A 22,018-nucleotide genomic window follows, 5' to 3' on the forward strand; every position below is an offset into this window, starting at 1 on the left:
CTTTTTGTGAAATCTTTGATGTATGGAGTATCGACTTCATGGGGCCATTCCCAAACTCTAATGGTTTTCTCTACATTCTACTAGCCATCGATTATGTGTCCAAATAGGTGGAAGCGATACCCACCCGGACAGACGATACTAATGTAGTTCTCTCTTTTGTGAGGAATAAATAATTTGTCGCTTTGGGTCACCGCGAGCAATTGTAAGTGACCAAGGTTCACACTTTTGCAAGAAAAGAATGGAAGGGCTCATGAAGAAGTACGACATCATACATAAAGTTGCCACGGCCTATCACCCCCAAACGAACAGCCAAGCCGAGGTTTCCAATCGGAAAATCAAGCATGTATTGGAAAGGATTGTGAAGCCTAGTAGAAAAGATTGGAGTGTCAAGCTTACCGATGCACTTTGGGCATACCGAACGGCATACAAAACACCGATTGGCATGAGTCCCTTTCCGTTGGTGTATGGTAAAGCTTGCCACTTACCGGTAGAAATTGAACACAAAGCATATTGGGCCGTCAAGGAATGCAATCTAAATTTGGGTGGGGCCGGAGTTGAGAGGAAGCTTCAATTGGCGGAATTAGAATGTTTGAGATTAGAAGCCTATGAAAACTCTAGGCTTTACAAAGAAAAAATGAAAGCCATCCATGAAAAGAACATTAGGAGAAGGGAATATAGACCCGATGAACTAGTCCTCCTTTACAACTCAAGGTTGAGATTATTGCCCGGAAAGCTAAGATCAAGATGGGAGGGGCCCTATCAAGTAGAGAAAGCGGAACCTTATGGAGTCTACCATTTGAGCCATCCCTCAAGTCCAGATATTTTCAAGGTAAATGGGAACCGTCTCAAATTGTATCATGGTGAGCAAAGGAAGAGCACCAAGGAGATTGAGGTATTCCTTTTGGAAGATGTACCTCTTGACAAAGAGCATTGAGCTAGTGGAAATTGATGAGCGGATATTTTATACGCTTTTTCGGTGTAATTTCATGTAGATTTTAGCATGTTTCAGTTAATTTTTAGTAGAATATTATTAGTTTTTAGGCAAAAATCATATTTCTGGACTTTACTATGAGTTTGTGTGTTTTTCTGTGATTTCAGGTATTTTCTGCTGAAATTGAGGAGCTGAGCAAAAATCTGACTTAGGCTGAAAAAGGACTACTGATGCTGTTGGATCCTGACCTCCCTGCACTCGAAATGGATTTTCTGGAGCTACAAGAGTCCAATTGGCGCGTTCTCAATGGCGTTGGAAAGTAGACATCCAGGGCTTTCCAGCAATATATAATAGTCCATACTTTGCGCGAGGATAGACGAAGTAACTTGGCGTTAAACGCCAAGTTCATGCTGCTGTCTGGAGTTAAACGCCAGAAAAACGTCATGATCCGGAGTTGAACGCCCAAAACACGTCATAACCTGGAGTTTGACGCCAAGAAGGGCCTCCACACGTGGAAAGCTTTAGTCTCAGCCCCAGCACACACCAAGTGGGCCCCAGAAGTAGATTTCTGCACCAATTATCTTAGTTTATTCATTTTCTGTAAACCTAGGGTACTAGTTTACTATTTAAACAACTTTTACAGACATTTTCTTGTACCTCATGACATTTTCAGATCTGAATTATACACTCTGTGACGGCATGAGTCTCTAAACTCCATTGTTGGGGGTGAGGAGCTCTGCAGCGTCTCGATGATTTAATACAATTCCTTTGTTTTCCATTCAAACACGCTTGTTCTTATCTAAGATGTTTATTCGCGCTTAATTGTGAAGAAGGTGATGATCCGTGACACTCATCACCTTCCTCAATCCATGAACGTGTGCCTGACAACCACCTCCGTTCTACATCAGATTGAATGAATATCTCTTAGATTCCCCAACAGAATCTTCGTGGTATAAGCCGGATTGATGGCGGCATTCATGAGAATCCGGAAAGTCTAAATCTTGTCTGTGGTATTCCGAGTAGGATTCCGGGATTGAATGACCGTGACGTGCTTCAAACTCCTGAGGGCTGGGCGTTAGTGACAGACGCAAAAGAATCAATGGATTCTATTCCAACCTGATTGAGAACCGACAGATGATTAGCCGTGCTGTGACAGAGCATAGGAACGTTTTCACTGAGAGGATGGGAAGTAGCCACTGACAACGGTGACACCCTACATAGAGCTTGACATGGAAGGAACCTGCGTGTGAGAAGAGGATTTCAAGGAAGAGTTGAAGTCAGAGGACAAAGCATCTCCAAAACTCCAACATATTCCCTAGTACTGCAAAACAAAGTAACATTGTTCCCTCTTTTATTTTTATAATCAAATCTAGTAATTTCACTTTTAATCCAAATAACCTTGTTGACATCCTAACTAAGACTAATAAAATAAATATTAATTGCTGCAAACCAATAATCCCTATGGATTCGACCCTTACTCACGTAAGGTATTACTTGGACGACCCAGTACACTTGCTGGTTAGTTGAACGGAGTTGTGAATTCAACCAGTGCCATAATAAGGATTTTGAATGAACAAGAGTCACAATAGTTTTTGTGTACATGCCCAAGAGCCAATATTGTTGATCACAATTTCGTCCACCAAGTTTTTGGCGCCGTTGCCGGGGATTATTGAGTTTGAACAATTGAAGGCTTATTTTATTTCTTAGATTAGGAATAGTTCCTTTTTGTTGTTATAGAGTCATCAAATTCTGATAGGATAGTTTATTTTCAAAAATTTCTTTTCAAAAATATTATTTTTCTTAATTAAGTGTTAATTTTTCGTGAGTTTAGTGTCTTATTCTAAGTTTGGTGTTAATTGCATGTTTTATATGCTCTTTGAAAATTTCGTGTTAGTGTTCTTGGTTCTTCCTTGATCTTTAAGTTGTTCTTGATAATTGGTTATACCCTTTGGAACCTTTTTCAAAAATAATTTTTCTTGGATTGAATCTTGTGCCAAACTTTAAGTTTGGTGTTTTCTTGTTAATCTTTTTTATAATTTTCGAAAATTTTCTTAAAGTTTTCTAAAAATTTTAAGTTTGGTGTTCTTTCTTTTGTTCTTGGTGTTCTTGTGAATCTTCAAGGTGTTCTTGAGTTTTTCTTGTGTCTTGATCTTAAAATTTTTAAGTTTGGTGTTCCTTGGTGTTTTCCCTCCAAAAATTTTCGAAAATAAGGAGCATTAGATCTAAAAATTTTTAGTCTTGTGTCTTTTGCGTGTTTTTCTCTTTCATCATAAAATTCAAAATTCAAAAATTTTATATTTTTCAACTACTTTTTCGAAATTTTTTTAAAAATTTTAGATTTTAATTTCATTTTTTTTCCGAAAAAAAAATATATTTTTAACTTCTTTTTATTTATTCCATTTTTATTTATTCCATTACTATAAAATAAATAATTCTCAACATATAAATTCTCAACTTGTATTCCATTATGGAAGTAAGTATGAATGGACAGTCCAAGAGGACTCTGGGGTCATATGCTAACCCCACTACTGCTTCATATGGGAGTAGTATCTGTATACCCTCCATTGGAGTTAGTAGCTTTGAGCTGAATCCTCAGCTCATTATCATAGTGCAGCAAAACTGCCAGTATTCTGGTCTTCCACATGAAGAACCTACAGAGTTTCTGGCACAATTTCTGCAAATTGCTGATACAGTACATGATAAGGAAGTGGATCAGGATGTCTACAGATTACTACTGTTTCCATTTGCTGTAAAAGATCAAGCTAAGAGGTGGTTAAATAACCAGCCTAAGAATAGCATAAAAACATGGAAACAGCTGTCAGAAAAATTCCTGAATCACTATTTCCCTCCAAAACGGATGACACAGCTAAGGCTAAGCATCCAAGGCTTGAAACAAGGAGATAATGAATCCCTTTATGATGCTTGGGAGAGATACAGAGAGATGCTAAGAAAATGCCCCTCTGAAATGTTTTCAGAATGGGTGCAATTAGACATCTTCTACTATGGGCTTACAGAAAAAGCTCAGATTTCTCTAGACCACTCAGCTGGTGGATCTATTATGAGAAAAACAATTGAAGAAGCTCAAGAGCTCATTGATACAGTTGCCAGAAATCAGCATCTGTACCTAAGCAGTGAATCTTCCATGAAAGAAGAAGCTAAAACAGTAACTGCAGAACTCAGTCCGGTGGATCAGGCTAATGAATTCAATCAGCAATTAGACTTTCTAACTCAGCAGCTAGCCGAATTCAAGGAAATATTACAGGAAACAAGAATGGCTAACAGGAACATGGAAGTGCAATTAAAACAGACAGAAAAGCAACTGTCAAAACAAATAGCAGATGAATGCCAAGCAGTTCAATTAAGAAGTGGGAAAACATTAAATACCTCACTTCAAAGCAGCAAGAAGACAGGAAATGAACAAATAGCTACTCAAAATCCCTCTGAGGACAGGCAGAGCCCAGAAAGGGATAAAGCTGGCGCTGAACGCCCAGACCATGCTCATTCCTGGTGTTCAACGCCAGAAACAAGCATGGATCTGGCGTTGAACGCCCAAAAGGAACATGGTTCTGGCGTTCAAACGCCAGTAACAAGCAAGGAGGTGGCGTTTAACGCCACCCCAGCTTCCACCCCTGGTATTCAAACGCCAGTGGGTGATCAGTCACATACAGGTGCTGATAACAATCCTTCCAAAAAGGCTTCCCAACCCACTTTTGTAGGTAATAAACCTGCAGCAACTAAGGTTGAGGAATACAAAGCCAAAATGTCTTATCCTCAAAAACTCCGTCAAGCAGAACAGGATAAGCAGTTTGCCCGCTTCGCAGACTATCTCAGGACTCTTGAAATAAAGATTTCGTTTGCAGAAGCACTTGAGCAAATACCTTCTTATGCTAAGTTCATGAAAGAGATCTTAAGTCATAAGAAGGATTGGAGGGAAACTGAAAAAGTTTACCTCACTGAAGAATGCAGTGCAGTCATTCTGAAAAGCTTACCTGAGAAGCTTAAAGATCCTGGGAGCTTTATGATACCATGCACATTAGAAGGTGTTTGTACCAAGCAAGCTTTATGCGATCTTGGGGCAAGTATCAACCTAATACCTGCATCTACTATCAGAAAGCTTGGTTTGACTGAAGAAATCAAACCAACCAGGATATGTCTTCAACTTGCTGATGGTTCCATTAAATACCCATCAGGCGTGATTGAAGACATGATTGTCAAGGTTGGGCCATTTGCCTTTCCTACTGACTTTGTGGTGCTGGAAATGGAGGAGCACAAGAGTGCAACTCTCATTCTAGGAAGACCTTTCCTAGCAACTGGCCGAACCCTCATTGATGTCCAAAAAGGGGAAGTGACCTTGAGAGTCAATGAGGAGGAGTTCAAGTTAAATGTTGTTAAAGCCATGCAACATCCAGACACCCCAAATGACTGCATGAGTGTTGATATTATTGACTCTCTGGTAAGGGAGGTCAATATGGCTGAGAGTCTCGAATCAGAGCTGGAGGACCTCTTTAAAGATGTTCAGCCTGATTTGGAGGAATCAGAGAAGATAATAGAACCTCTGAAAATCCCTCAAGAAGAGGAGAAACCTCCAAAACCCGAGCTCAAACCATTACCACCATCCCTGAAATATGCATTTTTGGGAGAAGGTGAAACCTTTCCTGTAATTATAAGCTCTACCTTAGAGCCACAGGAAGAGGAAGCACTAATCCAAGTGCTAAGGACGCACAAGACAGCTCTTGGGTGGTCCATTAGTGATCTTAAGGGCATTAGCCCAGCCAGATGCATGCACAAAATCTTGTTGGAGGATGACGCCAAGCCAGTGGTTCAACCACAAAGGCGGCTGAACCCAGCTATGAAAGAAGTGGTGCAAAAAGAGGTCACTAAATTACTAGAGGCTGGGATTATTTATCCTATTTCTGACAGCCCCTGGGTGAGCCCTGTCCAAGTTGTCCCTAAGAAGGGTGGCATGACAGTGGTTCATAATGAAAAAAATGAACTGGTTCCTACAAGGACAGTTACAGGGTGGCGTATGTGCATTGATTACAGAAGGCTCAATACAGCCACCAGAAAGGATCATTTTCCTTTACCATTCATAGACCAGATGCTAGAAAGACTAGCAGGTCATGAATACTACTGCTTCCTGGATGGATATTCAGGTTATAATCAAATTGCAGTAGATCCCCAGGATCAGGAGAAAACGGCATTCACATGCCCATCTGGAGTATTTGCATACAGAAGGATGCCATTTGGCCTGTGCAATGCACCTGCAACCTTTCAGAGGTGCATGCTTTCAATTTTCTCTGATATGGTGGAAAAATTTCTGGAAGTCTTCATGGATGACTTCTCAGTATTTGGAGACTCATTCAGCTCCTGCCTTAACCACTTAGCACTTGTTCTGAAAAGATGCCAAGAGACTAACCTGGTTTTAAACTGGGAAAAATGTCACTTTATGGTGACTGAAGGAATTGTCCTTGGGCACAAAATTTCGAACAAGGGGATAGAGGTGGACCAAGCTAAGGTAGAAGTAATTGAAAAATTACCACCACCTGCTAATGTTAAGGCAATCAGAAGCTTTCTAGGACATGCAGGGTTCTATAGGAGGTTTATAAAGGATTTTTCAAAAATCGCCAAACCTCTGAGCAACCTGCTAGCTGCAGACACGCCATTTATCTTTGATGAAGAGTGTCTGCAGGCATTTGAGACTCTGAAAGCTAAATTGGTTACAGCACCAATCATCTCTGCACCAGACTGGACATTACCATTTGAACTGATGTGTGATGCCAGTGACCATGCCATTGGTGCAGTGTTGGGACAAAGACATGACAAGCTTCTGCACGTCATTTACTATGCAAGCCGGGTGCTAAATGATGCACAGAAGAATTATACAACCACAGAAAAAGAGCTACTTGCAGTGGTTTACGCCATTGACAAATTCAGATCCTACTTAGTAGGATCAAAAGTGATTGTGTACACTGATCATGCTGCTCTTAAATATCTACTCACAAAGTAGGATTCAAAACCCAGACTCATCAGATGGGTGCTGCTTCTGCAAGAGTTTGATATAGAAATAAGAGACAGAAAAGGGACAGAAAATCAAGTAGCAGATCACCTGTCCCGAATAGAACCAGTGGAAGGGGCGTCCCTCCCTCTCACTGAAATTTCTGAAACCTTTCCGGATGAGCAACTACTAGCCATCCAGGAAGTGCCATGGTTTGCAGACATTGCAAACTACAAGGCAGTAAGATTCATACCCTAAGAGTACAGTAAGATGCAATCAAAGAAATTAATCACAGATGCAAAGTACTATCTTTGGGATGAACCATATCTCTTTAAGAGATGTGCAGACGGAGTAATCCGTTGATGTGTGCCTAAAGAAGAAGCACAGAAGATCCTTTGGCATTGCCATGGATCACAGTATGGAGGACATTTTGGAAGTGAACGAACAGCCACAAGAGTCCTCCAAAGTGGCTTCTACTGGCCTACTCTCTATAAAGATTCCCGAGCATTTGTACTCAACTGTGATAGTTGCCAAAGATCAGGCAACCTGCCTCACAGTTATGCCATGCCTCAACAAGGAATCTTGGAGATTGAGTTGTTTGATGTATGGGGCATTGACTTCATTGGACCTTTCCCACCATCATACTCAAACACTTATATTCTGGTGGCAGTGGATTATGTATCCAAATGGGTGGAGGCCATTGCAACACCCACTAATGACACTAAAACAGTGTTAAAATTCCTCCAGAAACATATCTTCAGCAGATTTGGTATCCCTAGAGTGTTAATCAGTGATGGGGGCACTCATTTCTGTAATAAACAGCTCTACTCTGCTCTAGTACGTTATGGAGTCAACCACAGGGTGGCTACTCCATATCACCCACAAACTAATGGGCAGGCTGAAGTCTCAAATAGAGAACTTAAAAGAATCCTGGAACGGACTGTAATTAACCGTAGAAAGGATTGGGCAAGAAGCTTGGATGATGCTCTATGGGCATACAGAACAGCATTTAAGACCCCTATAGGGACCTCCCCATACCAGCTGGTGTATGGAAAGGCATGTCACTTGCCAGTGGAACTGGAACACAAGGCCTATTGGGCAACCAGATTCCTGAATCTTGATGCCAAGTTAGCTGGAGAAAAACGATTACTCCAGTTAAATGAGCTAGAGGAATTTAGACTCAATGCTTTCGAAAATGCAAAAATTTACAAAGAGAAAGCAAAAAGATGGCATGATAAGAAATTGTCATCCAGAGTCTTTGAACCAGGACAGAAAGTTCTGCTATTTAATTCAAGGCTCAAATTATTCCCTGGGAAATTAAAATCCCGGTGGAGAGGTCCATATGTAATCACAAGCGTATCACCATATGGATACATAGAACTTCAGGATAGTGACTCTAACAAAAAGTTCATTGTTAATGGACAAAGAGTTAAACACTATCTTGAAGGTAATCTCGAGCAAGAATGCTCGAGACTGAGACTTAATTGAAGATCAGTGATAGTCCAGCTAATGACATTAAAGAAGCGCTTGCTGGGAGGCAACCCAGCCATGTACAAAGTTCAAATACTAATTAAATAAATTTTCTTTCTTTACAGGTTTAGATCTAAGTATCTTCAAAGGTGAAATAGTAAATTTACTGAAGTCCCAAGAGTTACAGAGAAATTTGGAAGCTCACTGGCATGAAAAAGCCAGTAAGAAACACTTTGGGCGTTAAACGCCCAAAAGAAGCACCCACTGGGTGTTTAACGCCAGTAAGGGTAGCCTTCTGGGCGTTAAACGCCAGAAAGGAGCATCTTCTGGGCGTTAAACGCCAGAAAGGAGCACCTTCTGGGCGTTTAACGCCAATCTGCTAGCATTCTGGGCGTTTAGAAAAATGCCCAGTAAAGAAGGACTTCCTGGCGTTCAACGCCAGAAAGAAGCATCACATGGGCGTTGAACGCCCAGGAGAAGCAACATGTGGGCGTTAAACGCCCAAACCATGCACCATGTGGGCGTTTAACGCCAGGATGGTGGGAGGAGGTACAATTTCGTTTTTCTTTGCAATTTTTCAAAAGTTTTATGTTTCAAATTCATGATTTCTTGCATAAACATATTTTAAATTATCACTTTCAATTCCAAAAGTTTTTATCCTAATTTCTTAAATCCTTTTTTTTCAAAAATATTAAATATATCTTAATCCATAAAGCCAAATGGCTTTCCAATTCAAGCCATCATCTTTTCAAATTTGTTTCCAACACATCAATAATTCCTTTTAAGAAAATCCTCTTCAAAATTAAATTTCAAAATTATCTTTTAAATTATGATTCATATCTTTTCCTTTTTAAAATTATATCTTTTTCTGATCATAATTTTTAAAATCATATCTTTTATCTTATCTCTTTCTTATTTTTCGAAAATTTCCCACCCCCCATCCCTTTATATTATATTCGGCCTCCTCCTCCTCATCTTCATCCAACACTTGCTCTCCTTCTGTCCCTCTTCTTTCTTCTCCTTTGCTTGAGGACAAGCAAAACTCTAAGTTTGGTGTGCTTATCCGTGATCACAAAAATATACTCACTTAAGATCATGGCCCCTAAAGGAAAGCAAACCACCCCAAGAGGGAAGAAAGAAAGCGCTCCAAAGCCACTTTGGAATCAAGGGAAGTTCTTAACTAAAGAACATTCAGACCATTACTACAAGATAATGAGTCACAGATCAGTGATCCCGGAAGTCAGATTTGATCTGAAAGAAGATGAATATCCGGAGATCCAAGAGCAAATTCGAAACAGGAATTGGGAAATTCTGGCCAATCCTGAAACGAAAGTGGGGAAGAATATGGTTCAGGAATTCTATGCTAATCTATGGCAGACAGAAAGGCAAAGAATCATTGGAGCTGCTCTCTTTGACCATAAGACCTTAGTCAGAGGAAAGATCATTCATACCAATTCTGACAAGATCAGGGAGATATTCAAGATTCCTCAACTGAAAGATGACCCAGACTCCTTTAATAGGAGAATGATGAGGGTCAATAAAGGGTTGGACAAGGTTCTGGAGGATATATGCATCCCTGGAGCCAAGTGGACTACCAGTACAACTGGCATCCCAGTTCAACTCAAAAGAGAAGATCTAAAACCAGTAGCCAGAGGCTGGCTGGATTTTATTAGTCGTTCCATATTGCCCACCAGCAACCATTCTGAAGTTACCATCAAAAGAGCTGTCATGATTCACTGCATCATGTTGGGAAAAGAAGTGGAAGTCCATCAGCTGATCTCCTGTGAGCTATATAAAATAGCAAACAGGAATTCTAAGGACGCTAAATTGGCTTATCCAAGCCTAGTTTCTATGCTTTGCAAAGATGCTGGAGTAAAGATGGGAATAACTGAATATATCCTAATTGAAAAGCCCATTACTGGAACATCAATGGTCAGGCAACAGCAACAAGAGGATTCTGCCAGAAGGAGAGCACAAGAAGCCCTCCCAGAACTGCCCCAATTCGAATATTGGGAACAGCTTGAGGCTTCTATTTCCAGATTGCAAGAAGCTATGGATCAAATAAAGGAAGAACAGAATAATCAAGGTAGCATGATTTGCAAACTGCTCAAGGAACAGGAGGAGCAAGGGCGTGATCTAAGGGAGCTGAAGCGCCAAAAATTAATCCTTGAACCACACCCCAAAGAATTAAAGGAGCATCCACTCCTCAAAACAACAGGTTGCTGAGTTCCAATTTTTCTGTTTTAACTTAGTAATAATTATTCCTTTTAGAAATTGACCTTAGAAGATATTTAGTAGTAATTAGGATGTCTATTTTGATTTTATTTCCAACTAAGCTATAATTTATTTTTCTCATCATCATTAGGCATGAATAAAGTAGTAGATTTTCTTTTAGAATAAAGAAGTAATTTATTTTTTTCGAGTTCTTAATAATAAAATTTATAATTAATTATATGTGGTGGCAATACTTTTTGTTCTCTGAATGAATGCTTGAACAGTGCATAATATGTACTTTGAATTTGATGAATATTGGCTCCTGAAAGAATGAGGAACACGAAAAATATTGTTGATGATCTGAAAGATCATGAAATTGATTCTTGAAGCAAGAAAAAGCAGTAAAAAATATATATATATATATATATATACAATATTCACAAGCCATGAGCACTAGCCAAGAGTAAAAAGGATCCAAGGCTTTGAGCATCAATGGATAGGAGGGCCCAAGGAAATAAAAATCCAGGCCTAAGCGGCTAAACCAAGCTGTCCCTGACCATGTGCTTGTGTCATGAAGGTCCAAGTGAAAAACTTGAGACTGAGTGGTTAAAGTCGTGATCCAAAGCAAAAGAGTGTGCTTAAGAGCTCTGGACACCACTGACTGGGGACTCTAGCAAAGCTGAGTCATAATCTGAAAAGGTTCACCCAGTTATGTGTCTGTGGCATTTATGTATCCGGTGGTAATACTGGAAGACAAAGTGCTTAGGGCCACAGCCAAGACTCATAAAATAACTGTGTTCAAGAATCAACATACTACACTAGGAGAGTCAATAATACTATCTGAATTCTGAGTTCCTAAGGATGCCAATCATTCTGAAAATTTAAAGATACAGGGAGATGCCAAAACTATTAAGAGACAAAAAGCTACAAGCCCCGCTCATCTAATAAGAATCTGAGCCTCATTTAAAACTCGAGAATATTATTACTTCTTTATTTCTGTTAGAACCTATTTTATTCATCTAGTTGCTTGAGGACAAGCAACAGTTTAAGTTTGGTGTTGTGATGAGCGGATATTTTATACGCTTTTTGGGGGTAATTTCATGTAGATTTTAGCATGTTTCAGTTAATTTTTAGTAGAATATTATTAGTTTTTAGGCAAAAATCATATTTCTGGACTTTACTATGAGTTTGTGTGTTTTTCTGTGATTTCAGGTATTTTCTGGCTGAAATTGAGGGAGCTGAGCAAAAATCTGACTTAGAATGAAAAAGGACTGCTGATGCTGTTGGATCCTGACCTCCCTGCACTCGAAATGGATTTTCTAGAGCTACAGAAGTCCAATTGGCGCGTTCTCAATGGCGTTGGAAAGTAGACATCCAGGGCTTTCCAGCAATATATAATAGTCCATACTTTTCGCGAGGATAGACGACGTAACTTGGCGTTAAACGCCAAGTTCATGCTGCTGTCTGGAGTTAAACGCCAGAAAAACGTCATGATCCGGAGTTGAACGCCCAAAACACGTCATAACCTGGAGTTTGACGCCAAGAAGGGCCTCCACACGTGGAAAGCTTTAGTCTCAGCCCCAGCACACACCAAGTGGGCCCCAGAAGTGGATTTCTGCACCAATTATCTTAGTTTATTCATTTTCTGTAAACCTAGGGTACTAGTTTACTATTTAAACAACTTTTACAGACATTTTCTTGTACCTCATGACATTTTCAGATCTGAATTATACACTCTGTGATGGCATGAGTCTCTAAACTCCATTGTTGGGGGTGAGGAGCTCTGCAGCGTCTCGATGATTTAATACAATTCCTTTGTTTTCCATTCAAACACGCTTGTTCTTATCTAAGATGTTTATTCGCGCTTAATTGTGAAGAAGGTGATGATCCGTGACACTCATCACCTTCCTCAATCCCTGAACGTGTTCCTGACAACCACCTCCATTCTACATCAGATTGAATGAATATCTCTTAGATTCCCCAACAGAATCTTCGTGGTATAAGCCGGATTGATGGCGGCATTCATGAGAATCCGGAAAGTCTAAATCTTGTCTGTGGTATTTCGAGTAGGATTCCGGGATTGAATGACCGTGACGTGCTTCAAACTCCTGAGGGCTGGGCGTTAGTGACAGACGCAAAAGAATCAATGGATTCTATTCCAACCTGATTGAGAACCGACAGATGATTAGCCGTGCTGTGACAGAGCATAGGAACGTTTTCACTGAGAGGATGGGAAGTAGCCACTGACAACGGTGACACCCTACATAGAGCTTGCCATGGAAGGAACCTGCGTGTGAGAAGAGGATTTCAAGGAAGAGTTGAAGTCAGAGGACAAAGCATCTCCAAAACTCCAACATATTCCCCAGTACTGCAAAACAAAGTAACATTGTTCCCTCTTTTATTTTTATAATCAAATCTAGTAATTTCACTTTTAATCCAAATAACCTTGTTGACATCCTAACTAAGACTAATAAAATAAATATTAATTGCTGCAAACCAATAATCCCTGTGGATTCGACCCTTACTCACGTAAGGTATTACTTGGACGACCCAGTACACTTGCTGGTTAGTTGAACGGAGTTGTGAATTCAACCAGTGCCATAATAAGGATTTTGAATGAACAAGAGTCACAATAGTTTTTGTGTACATGCCCAAGAGCCAATATTGTTGATCACAATTTCGTCCACCAGAAATCCAACTTAAGGACGTTAAACAAAAGTACTAGGTGGGAGACACCCCACCATGGTGAGATCTATCCTTTTTGCCCTCTTTGTATATAGCCATTGAACTCTTCTTTGATTTGTGATTGTTTAGTCCTTGACTTGTTTATCTAGACTTGATTTTATTGTTCATAGAAGTTTGGATTATGGATTACTTGAATGGTAGAAAACACCCTATTTCTAGGTCCTACATGAAGTTTTAGGTGTTTTTTTCTGGCCCTTGGCTAGCTACCTGCTGAATTTGTGATGAGATGTGCATTCTTCATTCTCATGAAAAAAAGGGGGTAGGGACATGAGGGCACGCTGTGCGCGCACGAGTCCATAGCGCGGATGCAGGCCCATACATTTTCCAGAGAGTTGGAACATTCTCGCGCCAACGTTAGGCCCCCAGCACAACTTCATTCGCACTGACGCGCACCGTGCGCCAGCGCGTCCATATGCTCAAAACAAAATGCGCGCGACCGCGCACATGCCGTGTCCGTGCCGATTTGCTGCCGTAATTTCCAGGCCAAGTACCCGAGAGTTGCACCAACTCCGAGCTAGCCTCATGCCCCGCGCCCAACCCCCTTTGCGCGTGCGCACTTCTGGCGCGCACGCACCGATCTGCCACTGATGCCAAGGCATCTTAGGCTAGTTTCACTAGCATTTTTCTGTTAGTTTTAGTTGTTTTATGCATTTTCTTGAGCTTAAAGTAATCAAGAATGGTTAAATGAACAACAAGCAATGATTCATCCAAACATTATGATTTTGATGCAAATTCCATGAGTTTTTAGTGTTATTACTTGAATGCTATGAATGGATGATTTCTCATGAAATTTTGCAAGACTTTGATGCAATTGTTTGGATGATTTCAGGGAAGAAGAGGCTAGGCAAGGAAGCAACAAAAATCAATAAAGGAAGTTTAAGAATCAAATGGGACGTTTAAGCTCCAGTTTAAGGTTAAACTGGAGCTTAAACGCCAAAATCATGAGAAGAGAGGAAATGCTGTAACTGGCGTTTAACCTCCAGTTTGACCTCAAACTGGAAGTTAAACGCCAGAATGAGAAAGGGCACTAAGAAGCATTCCACGTTTAACCTCCAGTTTGACCTCAAACTGGAGGTTAAACGCCAGAATGATGATTTGAACCAAGGGAGCATTCCACGTTTAACCTCCAGTTTGACCTCAAACTGGAGGTTAAACGTGTTCGACACTTTCTCCTCACCAAGAAGCATTTCCACGTTTAACCTCCAGTTTGACCTCAAACTGGAGGTTAAACGCCAGAAGTAAGAAAGGCACCAGGAGCTTAAACGTGTTATATGGAACAGCTTGGCCATGCCTTCTTCAAACATAAATAACTTGAGCTACAAAACTCCAAATGAGGTGATTCAAAATGCATTGGAAAGAAGACATCTAGAGCTTTCCAAGCATATATGGTATGAATGGTGGATACTAAAAATTGAGGGAGAAAACAGCCTCGTAATGTGCATAGAAGAGCATAGTACCAACATGCAATCAGGCCAGCTGACCTCTTCACCTTCCATGGAGTATAACTCGAGTTGTAGAACTCCAAATGATGCGCTTCCAGTTGCATTGGAAAGTAGACATCCATAGCTTTCCAACGAGGTATAATAGTCCATATTTGGCATCAAATTGGCAAGGTTGACAAGAGAACAAAGTGACGACTCAAGAAAGGGAAGTGTTTCCACGTTTAACCTCCAGTTTGACCTCAAACTGGAGGTTAAACGTGTTCGATGGCTTTTCTCCTCCAGAGTGTTTTCTTCATTTCCAAGTTTAACCTCCAGTTTAACCTCAAACTGGAGGTTAAACGTGGTCGACCCAAATTGCCTCCAGGGTGTGCTTTCTTCATTTCCAAGTTTAACCTCCAGTTTAACCTTAAACTGGAGGTTAAACGTGCTCGACAATGAACACCCCTGGGTTGCTTTCTTCCAATTCCACGTTTAATTTTTAGTTTGACCTTAAACTGAAACTTAAACTTAAACTTAAACACCACCATTTGAAAAGGTTTCTGGGCCAATTATATTGAAGTTCAAGTTAGCAATTGAGCACAAAGATTAACTTAAACTGATTATGGCATGAAACCCAATTGAATATCATGGTTTATGGGATTGGGCCTGAAAAATTGATGAGTCTGGAACTTCAAATTGTTGAGTCTGGTGTCATTACTTGTTTATCACTAAGTTTGCTCAATGAATGTTACAGAATTGGATCATAGCCTCATCAAGATTATGGACCACAAGCCTAAAGCAAAAGGAAATCAAGGAAAGGCCTCGAAGCCCAAGAAACACAACAGAAGCTCAATTTAGAAAGTGTATAAATAGGATAGAATTGAAGTTAGTTAGCACCTTTTGACACTTTAGAATTTTCATACTTTTGTAATTGAATTCAGAGCTATGACTCACTAAACCCCTTTCATTGGGTTAGGGAGCTCTATTGTAATTCAATGAATCAATAATAGTTTTATCTTCTTCTTCAATCTTTTCTCTTGAATTTTGTTAGAAATCTTCTCGATCTAATTCCACTGGGTAGTTGTCTTGGGAAAGAAACTACCCATAATTGGAATCCTTCGGAACCTTGGGAAAGGAATGATGGATTCATGCTAGAGAAGCTTTCTCACAGTGAATTGGATTGGGGTTTGGATGGATATTGTGACATGTAATCCTACCAAATTGTGGTCCATGAAATTGTGTGGTATAATCAGTGATCGAGCTTCATCTCTTCTTATGAACATTTAAACCAAGGGATTGGGAATTTGTTTGTTTTTAGAGAGAATTGGTGAGCCAAGGGATTGGGATCCAATCATATAAGATTGCCAAGCAAAATTCAATGAATGCATTGGTTGAGGAAGAGATAAAATGTTTTGATTCGGAGATCTCAATATCTCCTAACACCCAATGAACTCCCCATCTCTGATCTATCCCTTTCTATTTACATTCTGCACTTTCAATTCATGCAATCACCCCCATCCCTTTTAATTTCAGCAATTTAGCTTCTCGCACTTTAATTCTCGTAATTTAAGATTCAGTCATTTCAATACCTTGCAATTTACATTTCCCGCCAATTTACTTTATGCAGTTCACACCCAATTCTTGATTCCGCTCAACTAATCAAACTTCAAATTCGAATTGCTCATTCAACCAATCCTTGTGGGATTCGACCTCACTCTATTGTGAGTTTTTACTTGACGATAACCGGTGCACTTGCCGGAAGGAATTTTGCCGATTGTGCAATTTCCCTTAATCGTAGCTATACCCAGTTATAGCGCATCAAGTTTATGGCGCCGTTGCAGGGGATTGGTTTTCGATTGACAATTCTCAAATTGGAAGTTAACTAGATTGAGCATTTTTCTTGTTTTGTTAATTCAGTTACTTGTTGAATTTTAATTTCTGCACTCTGTTATTTGCTTTTTCTTTCTATTGCCTTTCATTTCAAGCAACTAACTCACTGACCCACTAACTATTTGAATTAATTCCTCAACTGCTCTAACCATACTCTTCCATTAACCAAGAGTATTCCACTTGTTTGTTGCTTGTGGTGTGTTCTTGTATGACAGGTAGGAGAGGAGAGACATCAACCCCTCCATATACCGAACCAGAGAGGACCCTTCATAGACTTAGAAGGGAAGCAAGAAGGAAGAGGGTACTGGGAGAAGAAGAATCTGAAGGAGAATCTGAGGACAACTTTGAGGAAGCTCTAGATCTCAACATGGATAGAGAATTTCACAACCATGAGAGGGCTGATGGAAACAATGCCATTCCTGAGAGGAGGGTTCTTGGTTCATACATAAACCCAACCTCTGAGAATTGTGGTAGTAGCATTCAGAAACCACCCATTCAGGCCAACAATTTTGAACTCAAACCACAGCTCATATCATTGGTGGAGAATCATTGTTCATTTGGTGGAAGTGCTAATGAAGATCCAAACCAACATCTCACCAAATTCTTGAGAATTTGCGACACTGTGAAGTCCAATGGAGTCCAGGATGATGCCTATAAACTGCTCTTGTTCCCATTTTCACTTAGGGACAAAGCAGCTAAGTGGCTGGAATCATTCCCAAGGGACAGCTTAACAACCTGGGATGAAGTGGAAAGCAAGTTTCTGGCACGTTTCTACCCCCCACAAAGGGTCAATAGGCTTCGATCTGAGGTTCAGACTTTTAGACAACAAGATGGTGAGACGCTCTACGAGGCATGGGAGAGGTTCAAAGAGTTGACAATGAAATGCCCACCAAACATGTTCCCTGACTGGGTGCAATTGCACATCTTCTATGATGGACTTTCTTATGAATCAAGGAAGGCTGTAGACCATTCATCAGGAGACTCATTGAACAGGAAAAAGACTGTGAAAGAAGCCATTGAAGTGATTGAGACAGTGGCTGAGAATGAGTACTACTATGCTTCAGAGAGACACAACACTAAGGGAGTCATGGAGCTGAACCATGTTGATGCAATTCTAGCCCAAAACAAGGTGTTTGCCAAGCAACTAGCAGAGCTTACCAGGAAGTTAGACACAAAGCAAGTGGCTGCAATACACACACAAGATCAAGAGGAAGCAAATACTGAAGGAGAAGATTGGGAAGAGGCCAATTATGTGGGAAATCAACAAAGGCAATCATATGATCCACATTCCAACACTTACAACCTAGGATGGAAAAACCACCCAAACTTTGGGTGGGGAAACCAACAAAGCCAACCACAAAACCACAAACCTTACAACCAACACAACAACTCCACGTACCAAAACTCCAACCAAAGATCATACCAAGCCACACAAAACACTTACTCCCAACCAACATATCATGACCAAAATAATCAACCTGACCAACCTACTCCAAACCAACAATTTCAGGACCAATTAAACAGGATAGAAGGAAGGTTAGTTAACATGGGTCAGGACATAAATGAGTTGAAAAGCTTTAGGGATGATGTGAGATCGACCTTAAGGAACCATGGCGAAAAACTCAAGTGGATGGAGGCTCGAGTAGGAGAACTATCTCAACAAGCTCCCAAGTCAACTGCAGTATTCCCTAGTGACACAGAAAAGAATCCAAAAGGGGAACAAAAGGGAGTGAGATGGGAAGAATGCAAGGCCATCACCATGTTGAAGGAAGTCTCAGAAGAAGAAGGAATAAGATCCTCAGAAAAGGAGTCAGAAATCTTGAAAGAAGGTGTGGAAGAAGCTAAGCAGGAAGGTGAAAATGAGCAAGCTAAGGATATGCAAAAGGAAGGCACACTGGAAACATACCAACCAAAGGCACCATTTCCTCAGAGGTTAGGAGGAGGTGAAAAAGGGAGAACATATTCAAGGTTCCTAGAGACATTTAAGTCTCTCCATATCAATATTCCCTTCTTGATATCCTCCAGCAGATGCCTACACATATCAAGTATTTGAAAGAATTGCTGAGCAAGAAAAGAGTTTTGAAGGGAGGACAAACTGTAATCATGAACAAAGAATGCAGTGCACTCATCAAGAAGGATATGATCTCTAAGAAAGCAGATCCAGGAAGTTTTCATATTCCTTGCATCATAGGGGAAACAACAATTGACAGAGGATTCTGTGATCTAGGAGCTAGCATAAATGTGATGCCTCTGACTCTTATGAGGAAGCTACAACTGAATGAGGTGAGATCCACGGATGTAATCATACAATTAGTTGACAAAACTCAAAAGCAAGCTGAAGGGGTAGTTGAGAATGTGTTGGTGAAAGTGGGAAATTATTTTATCCCCACAGACTTTGTCATTTTAGACATGGAGGAAAGCTATCTACACCCTATCATTTTGGGAAGGCCATTTCTAGCCACTGCTAGAGCGCTCATAGATGTAGAACAAGGAGAGCTAATTTTGAGAATACAGGATGAACAACTCATTTTCCATGTTTTCAAACCTACATCTGAGCCTGAACCAGAACCTGAAAAGCCTAAGGATGATTATAGCAATCTGTGTTTGGAGGAGAGCAATCTAGCAACTGGAACTCTAAAACAATCCTTTGAAGGCAAACCAGAAGTGCAGGAGCTAAAGCCACAAGAATCAATAGAAACAGCTCAGCAGGGTCCTCCTAGCATAAGGGTCAATAAAGAAATCCTCAAGAGAGAGGGAAGAATTGTAAAGAAATTGCCAAGAGGGTGGAGAAACAAGAAAATTCCCACTGAAGGCTTCTCTCCTGGAGATAAAGTGATACTAAGTCATTATTTGCCAATTCCACCTGACCTCAAGCCCATTCCTTCCCAACTCCCTCAAGTGTTCACAATCAGGAAAGTTCTTTCAATGGAACATTTGGAAATCATGAAGGAATCAAATGGGGATGTTTCCATAGTGAGAGGAGAAGACATCAAGCACTACAATCCACCCTAACAAGGGACAACCGTCAAGCTAATGACGTTAAAAGAGCGCTTGTTGGGAGGCAACCCAACCTGAGGTAACACTCTTTTGCTGTGTCTTTTATTTGTTTCAATAAAGGGTAAAGTAGTTTCTGTGCATTGCAAAGAATTAAGTTTGGTGTTTCACACCAAACAATGAATTTGTGGATCAATAATTCAAAGGGGAATGTGTAACTCTAAGTTTGGTGTTCCACCGTAAAGATCAATTGAACACAACAACCTTTGAATTATAGAAAGGAATAACCATTCTAAGCAATCACAGAAATGCTTAAAATCCTTAGCAGCAACTTCACGCCAAGGAGAATTCAAGAATTCAAAGAACAGAGGAGTAAGTAGGAGATTAAGTTTGGTGTTCACACACCAACTTAAGACTCAGACACTTGCCCATACATCATTGAGCTAACCACTCAAGTGCTTGAGAAGCAAGCAACTTCATCACTAATTGCAGGAAAGGAAACAAGGATCTTAGAAAGAACATGAAGCAACAACTGGGAGAAGAAGGAGAAATCAAATTGTTTCCTGGCAACAAGGAGAAAACAAGAAATTTCACAAGGTGGTGTTGTTCCTTGACTATCCTTTAAAAGGCAAACAAAAGCATGCTTGTTCTGGTTTAAACTGTAATTGTTGAATCTTTCTGGAATGTGAAGTTTTTAGTATGTTTGTTGATTTACTGCTTTAAATAAAGTGAATTGCCTAGATTGTTTGGATATAACTTCACCTACTTAAACAAATGCTTGCCATGATTGTTCTCTTTCCAAAAATAAAAGAAAAGTGTGAACAAAGGTAACTTGGCTCATTTAGTGACAAATCAAGTAGAATTAAGTGGTGGTATGCATGCTTGATTGTTTAGTCAGATCACTGGTATATAGAGTGTAGAATTATCATTTTTTTGTAGAAGTTGAGTATTGTCTATGGATCTTGATGAATAAATGTCTTTGGCCATGAAAAAGAAAGAAAAAGAAGAAGAAAAGCCACTGAAAAAGGGCAACCAAAAAGCAAAAGAATTAAAAAAATAAAGCTAGGCACCAATGGTTTGAACTCTTGAGACATATGCCTGTGGTGTTTATGTACTGGGATCTGCTTGGATGAATAGGTTCTGTGGAGTGTTTCAACACTTGGTAACTTGGGTTAACTAACCCGGGATTATCAACCAAAAGTCCATTATCAAGAGCAACCTAGCTACAAAACAGTTAGTTACACAAAGAGGTGCTGGGCACCAATGTCTCAAGAAGAAATGTGAACTAAAATGCCTGTAGTGGATATGTGTAATGCACTATAAGAAAAAGAAAATTGCCAAAGGCTTGTGCTACACATGACACTGAGCAAACAAGGAGCAAAGAGCTCTAAGAAAAAGAAAAACAAAGAAAGGAAAAATTGTCAAGGACATAAGAATAACAAGAGGCCATAACAGTGTTTGATGGATGCAATGAAAAAGTGATAATCCTACTTGATAAGTATGAAAAAGTGATGCTGCAACTTTCTGCATAAAACCCTTCTGATGAGCTTCAAATGCTTGCTAATAGAGCCAATGTAATTGCCTTTTGTTTCATACTTTCTTCTCAAATAACTCAGGACTTGCTTAGGGACAAGCAAGTATTAAGTTTGGTGTTGTGATGCCAAGGCATCTTAGGCTAGTTTCACTAGCATTTTTCTCTTAGTTTTAGTTGTTTTATGCATTTTCTTGAGCTTAAAGTAATCAAGAATGGTTAAATGAACAACAAGCAATGAATCATCCAAACATTATGATTTTGATGCAAATTCCATGAGTTTTTAGTGTTATTACTTGAATGCTATGAATGGATGATTTCTCATGAAATTTTGCAAGACTTTGATGCAATTGTTTGGATGATTTCAGGGAAGAAGAGGCTAGGCAAGGAAGCAACAAAAATCAATAAAGGAAGTTTAAGAATCAAATGGGACGTTTAAGCTCCAGTTTAAGGTTAAACTGGAGCTTAAACGCCAAAATCATGAGAAGAGAGGAAATGCTGTAACTGGCGTTTAACCTCCAGTTTGACCTCAAACTGGAAGTTAAACGCCAGAATGAGAAAGGGCACTAAGAAGCATTCCACGTTTAACCTCCAGTTTGACCTCAAACTGGAGGTTAAACGCCAGAATGATGATTTGAACCAAGGGAGCATTCCACGTTTAACCTCCAGTTTGACCTCAAACTGGAGGTTAAACGTGTTCGACACTTTCTCCTCACCAAGAAGCATTTCCACGTTTAACCTCCAGTTTGACCTCAAACTGGAGGTTAAACGCCAGAAGTAAGAAAGGCACCAGGAGCTTAAACGTGTTATATGGAACAGCCTGACCA

The 22,018-nt window shown here is 40.1% G+C and overlaps 1 protein-coding gene and 1 non-coding gene across 2 annotated transcripts; one reads left to right on the forward strand and one right to left on the reverse strand.

The window, feature by feature from the left end:
• Positions 1 to 238: 238 nt before the first annotated feature.
• On the forward strand, positions 239 to 934 carry LOC140176939 (uncharacterized). Its single transcript, XM_072208550.1, has one exon. It carries the CDS (start codon positions 239 to 241, stop codon positions 932 to 934), a length of 696 nt encoding a protein of 231 aa, XP_072064651.1.
• A 16,525-nt stretch (positions 935 to 17,459) lies between these two features.
• On the reverse strand, positions 17,460 to 17,563 carry LOC112768216 (small nucleolar RNA R71). Its single transcript, XR_003185659.1, has one exon. It is a non-coding gene; the product is annotated as a small nucleolar RNA R71 (small nucleolar RNA).
• Between the last annotated feature and the right edge of the window lie 4,455 nt (positions 17,564 to 22,018).

The sequence above is a fragment of the Arachis hypogaea genome, chromosome 2 (genome assembly GCF_003086295.3).
Source record: "Arachis hypogaea cultivar Tifrunner chromosome 2, arahy.Tifrunner.gnm2.J5K5, whole genome shotgun sequence".
Taxonomy (NCBI): domain Eukaryota; kingdom Viridiplantae; phylum Streptophyta; class Magnoliopsida; order Fabales; family Fabaceae; genus Arachis; species Arachis hypogaea.

Bases quoted from the DNA above. Each gene is read 5' to 3' on its own strand.
- LOC140176939 (XM_072208550.1), top strand. From the start codon at position 239: ATGGAAGGGCTCATGAAGAAGTACGACATCATACATAAAGTTGCCACG.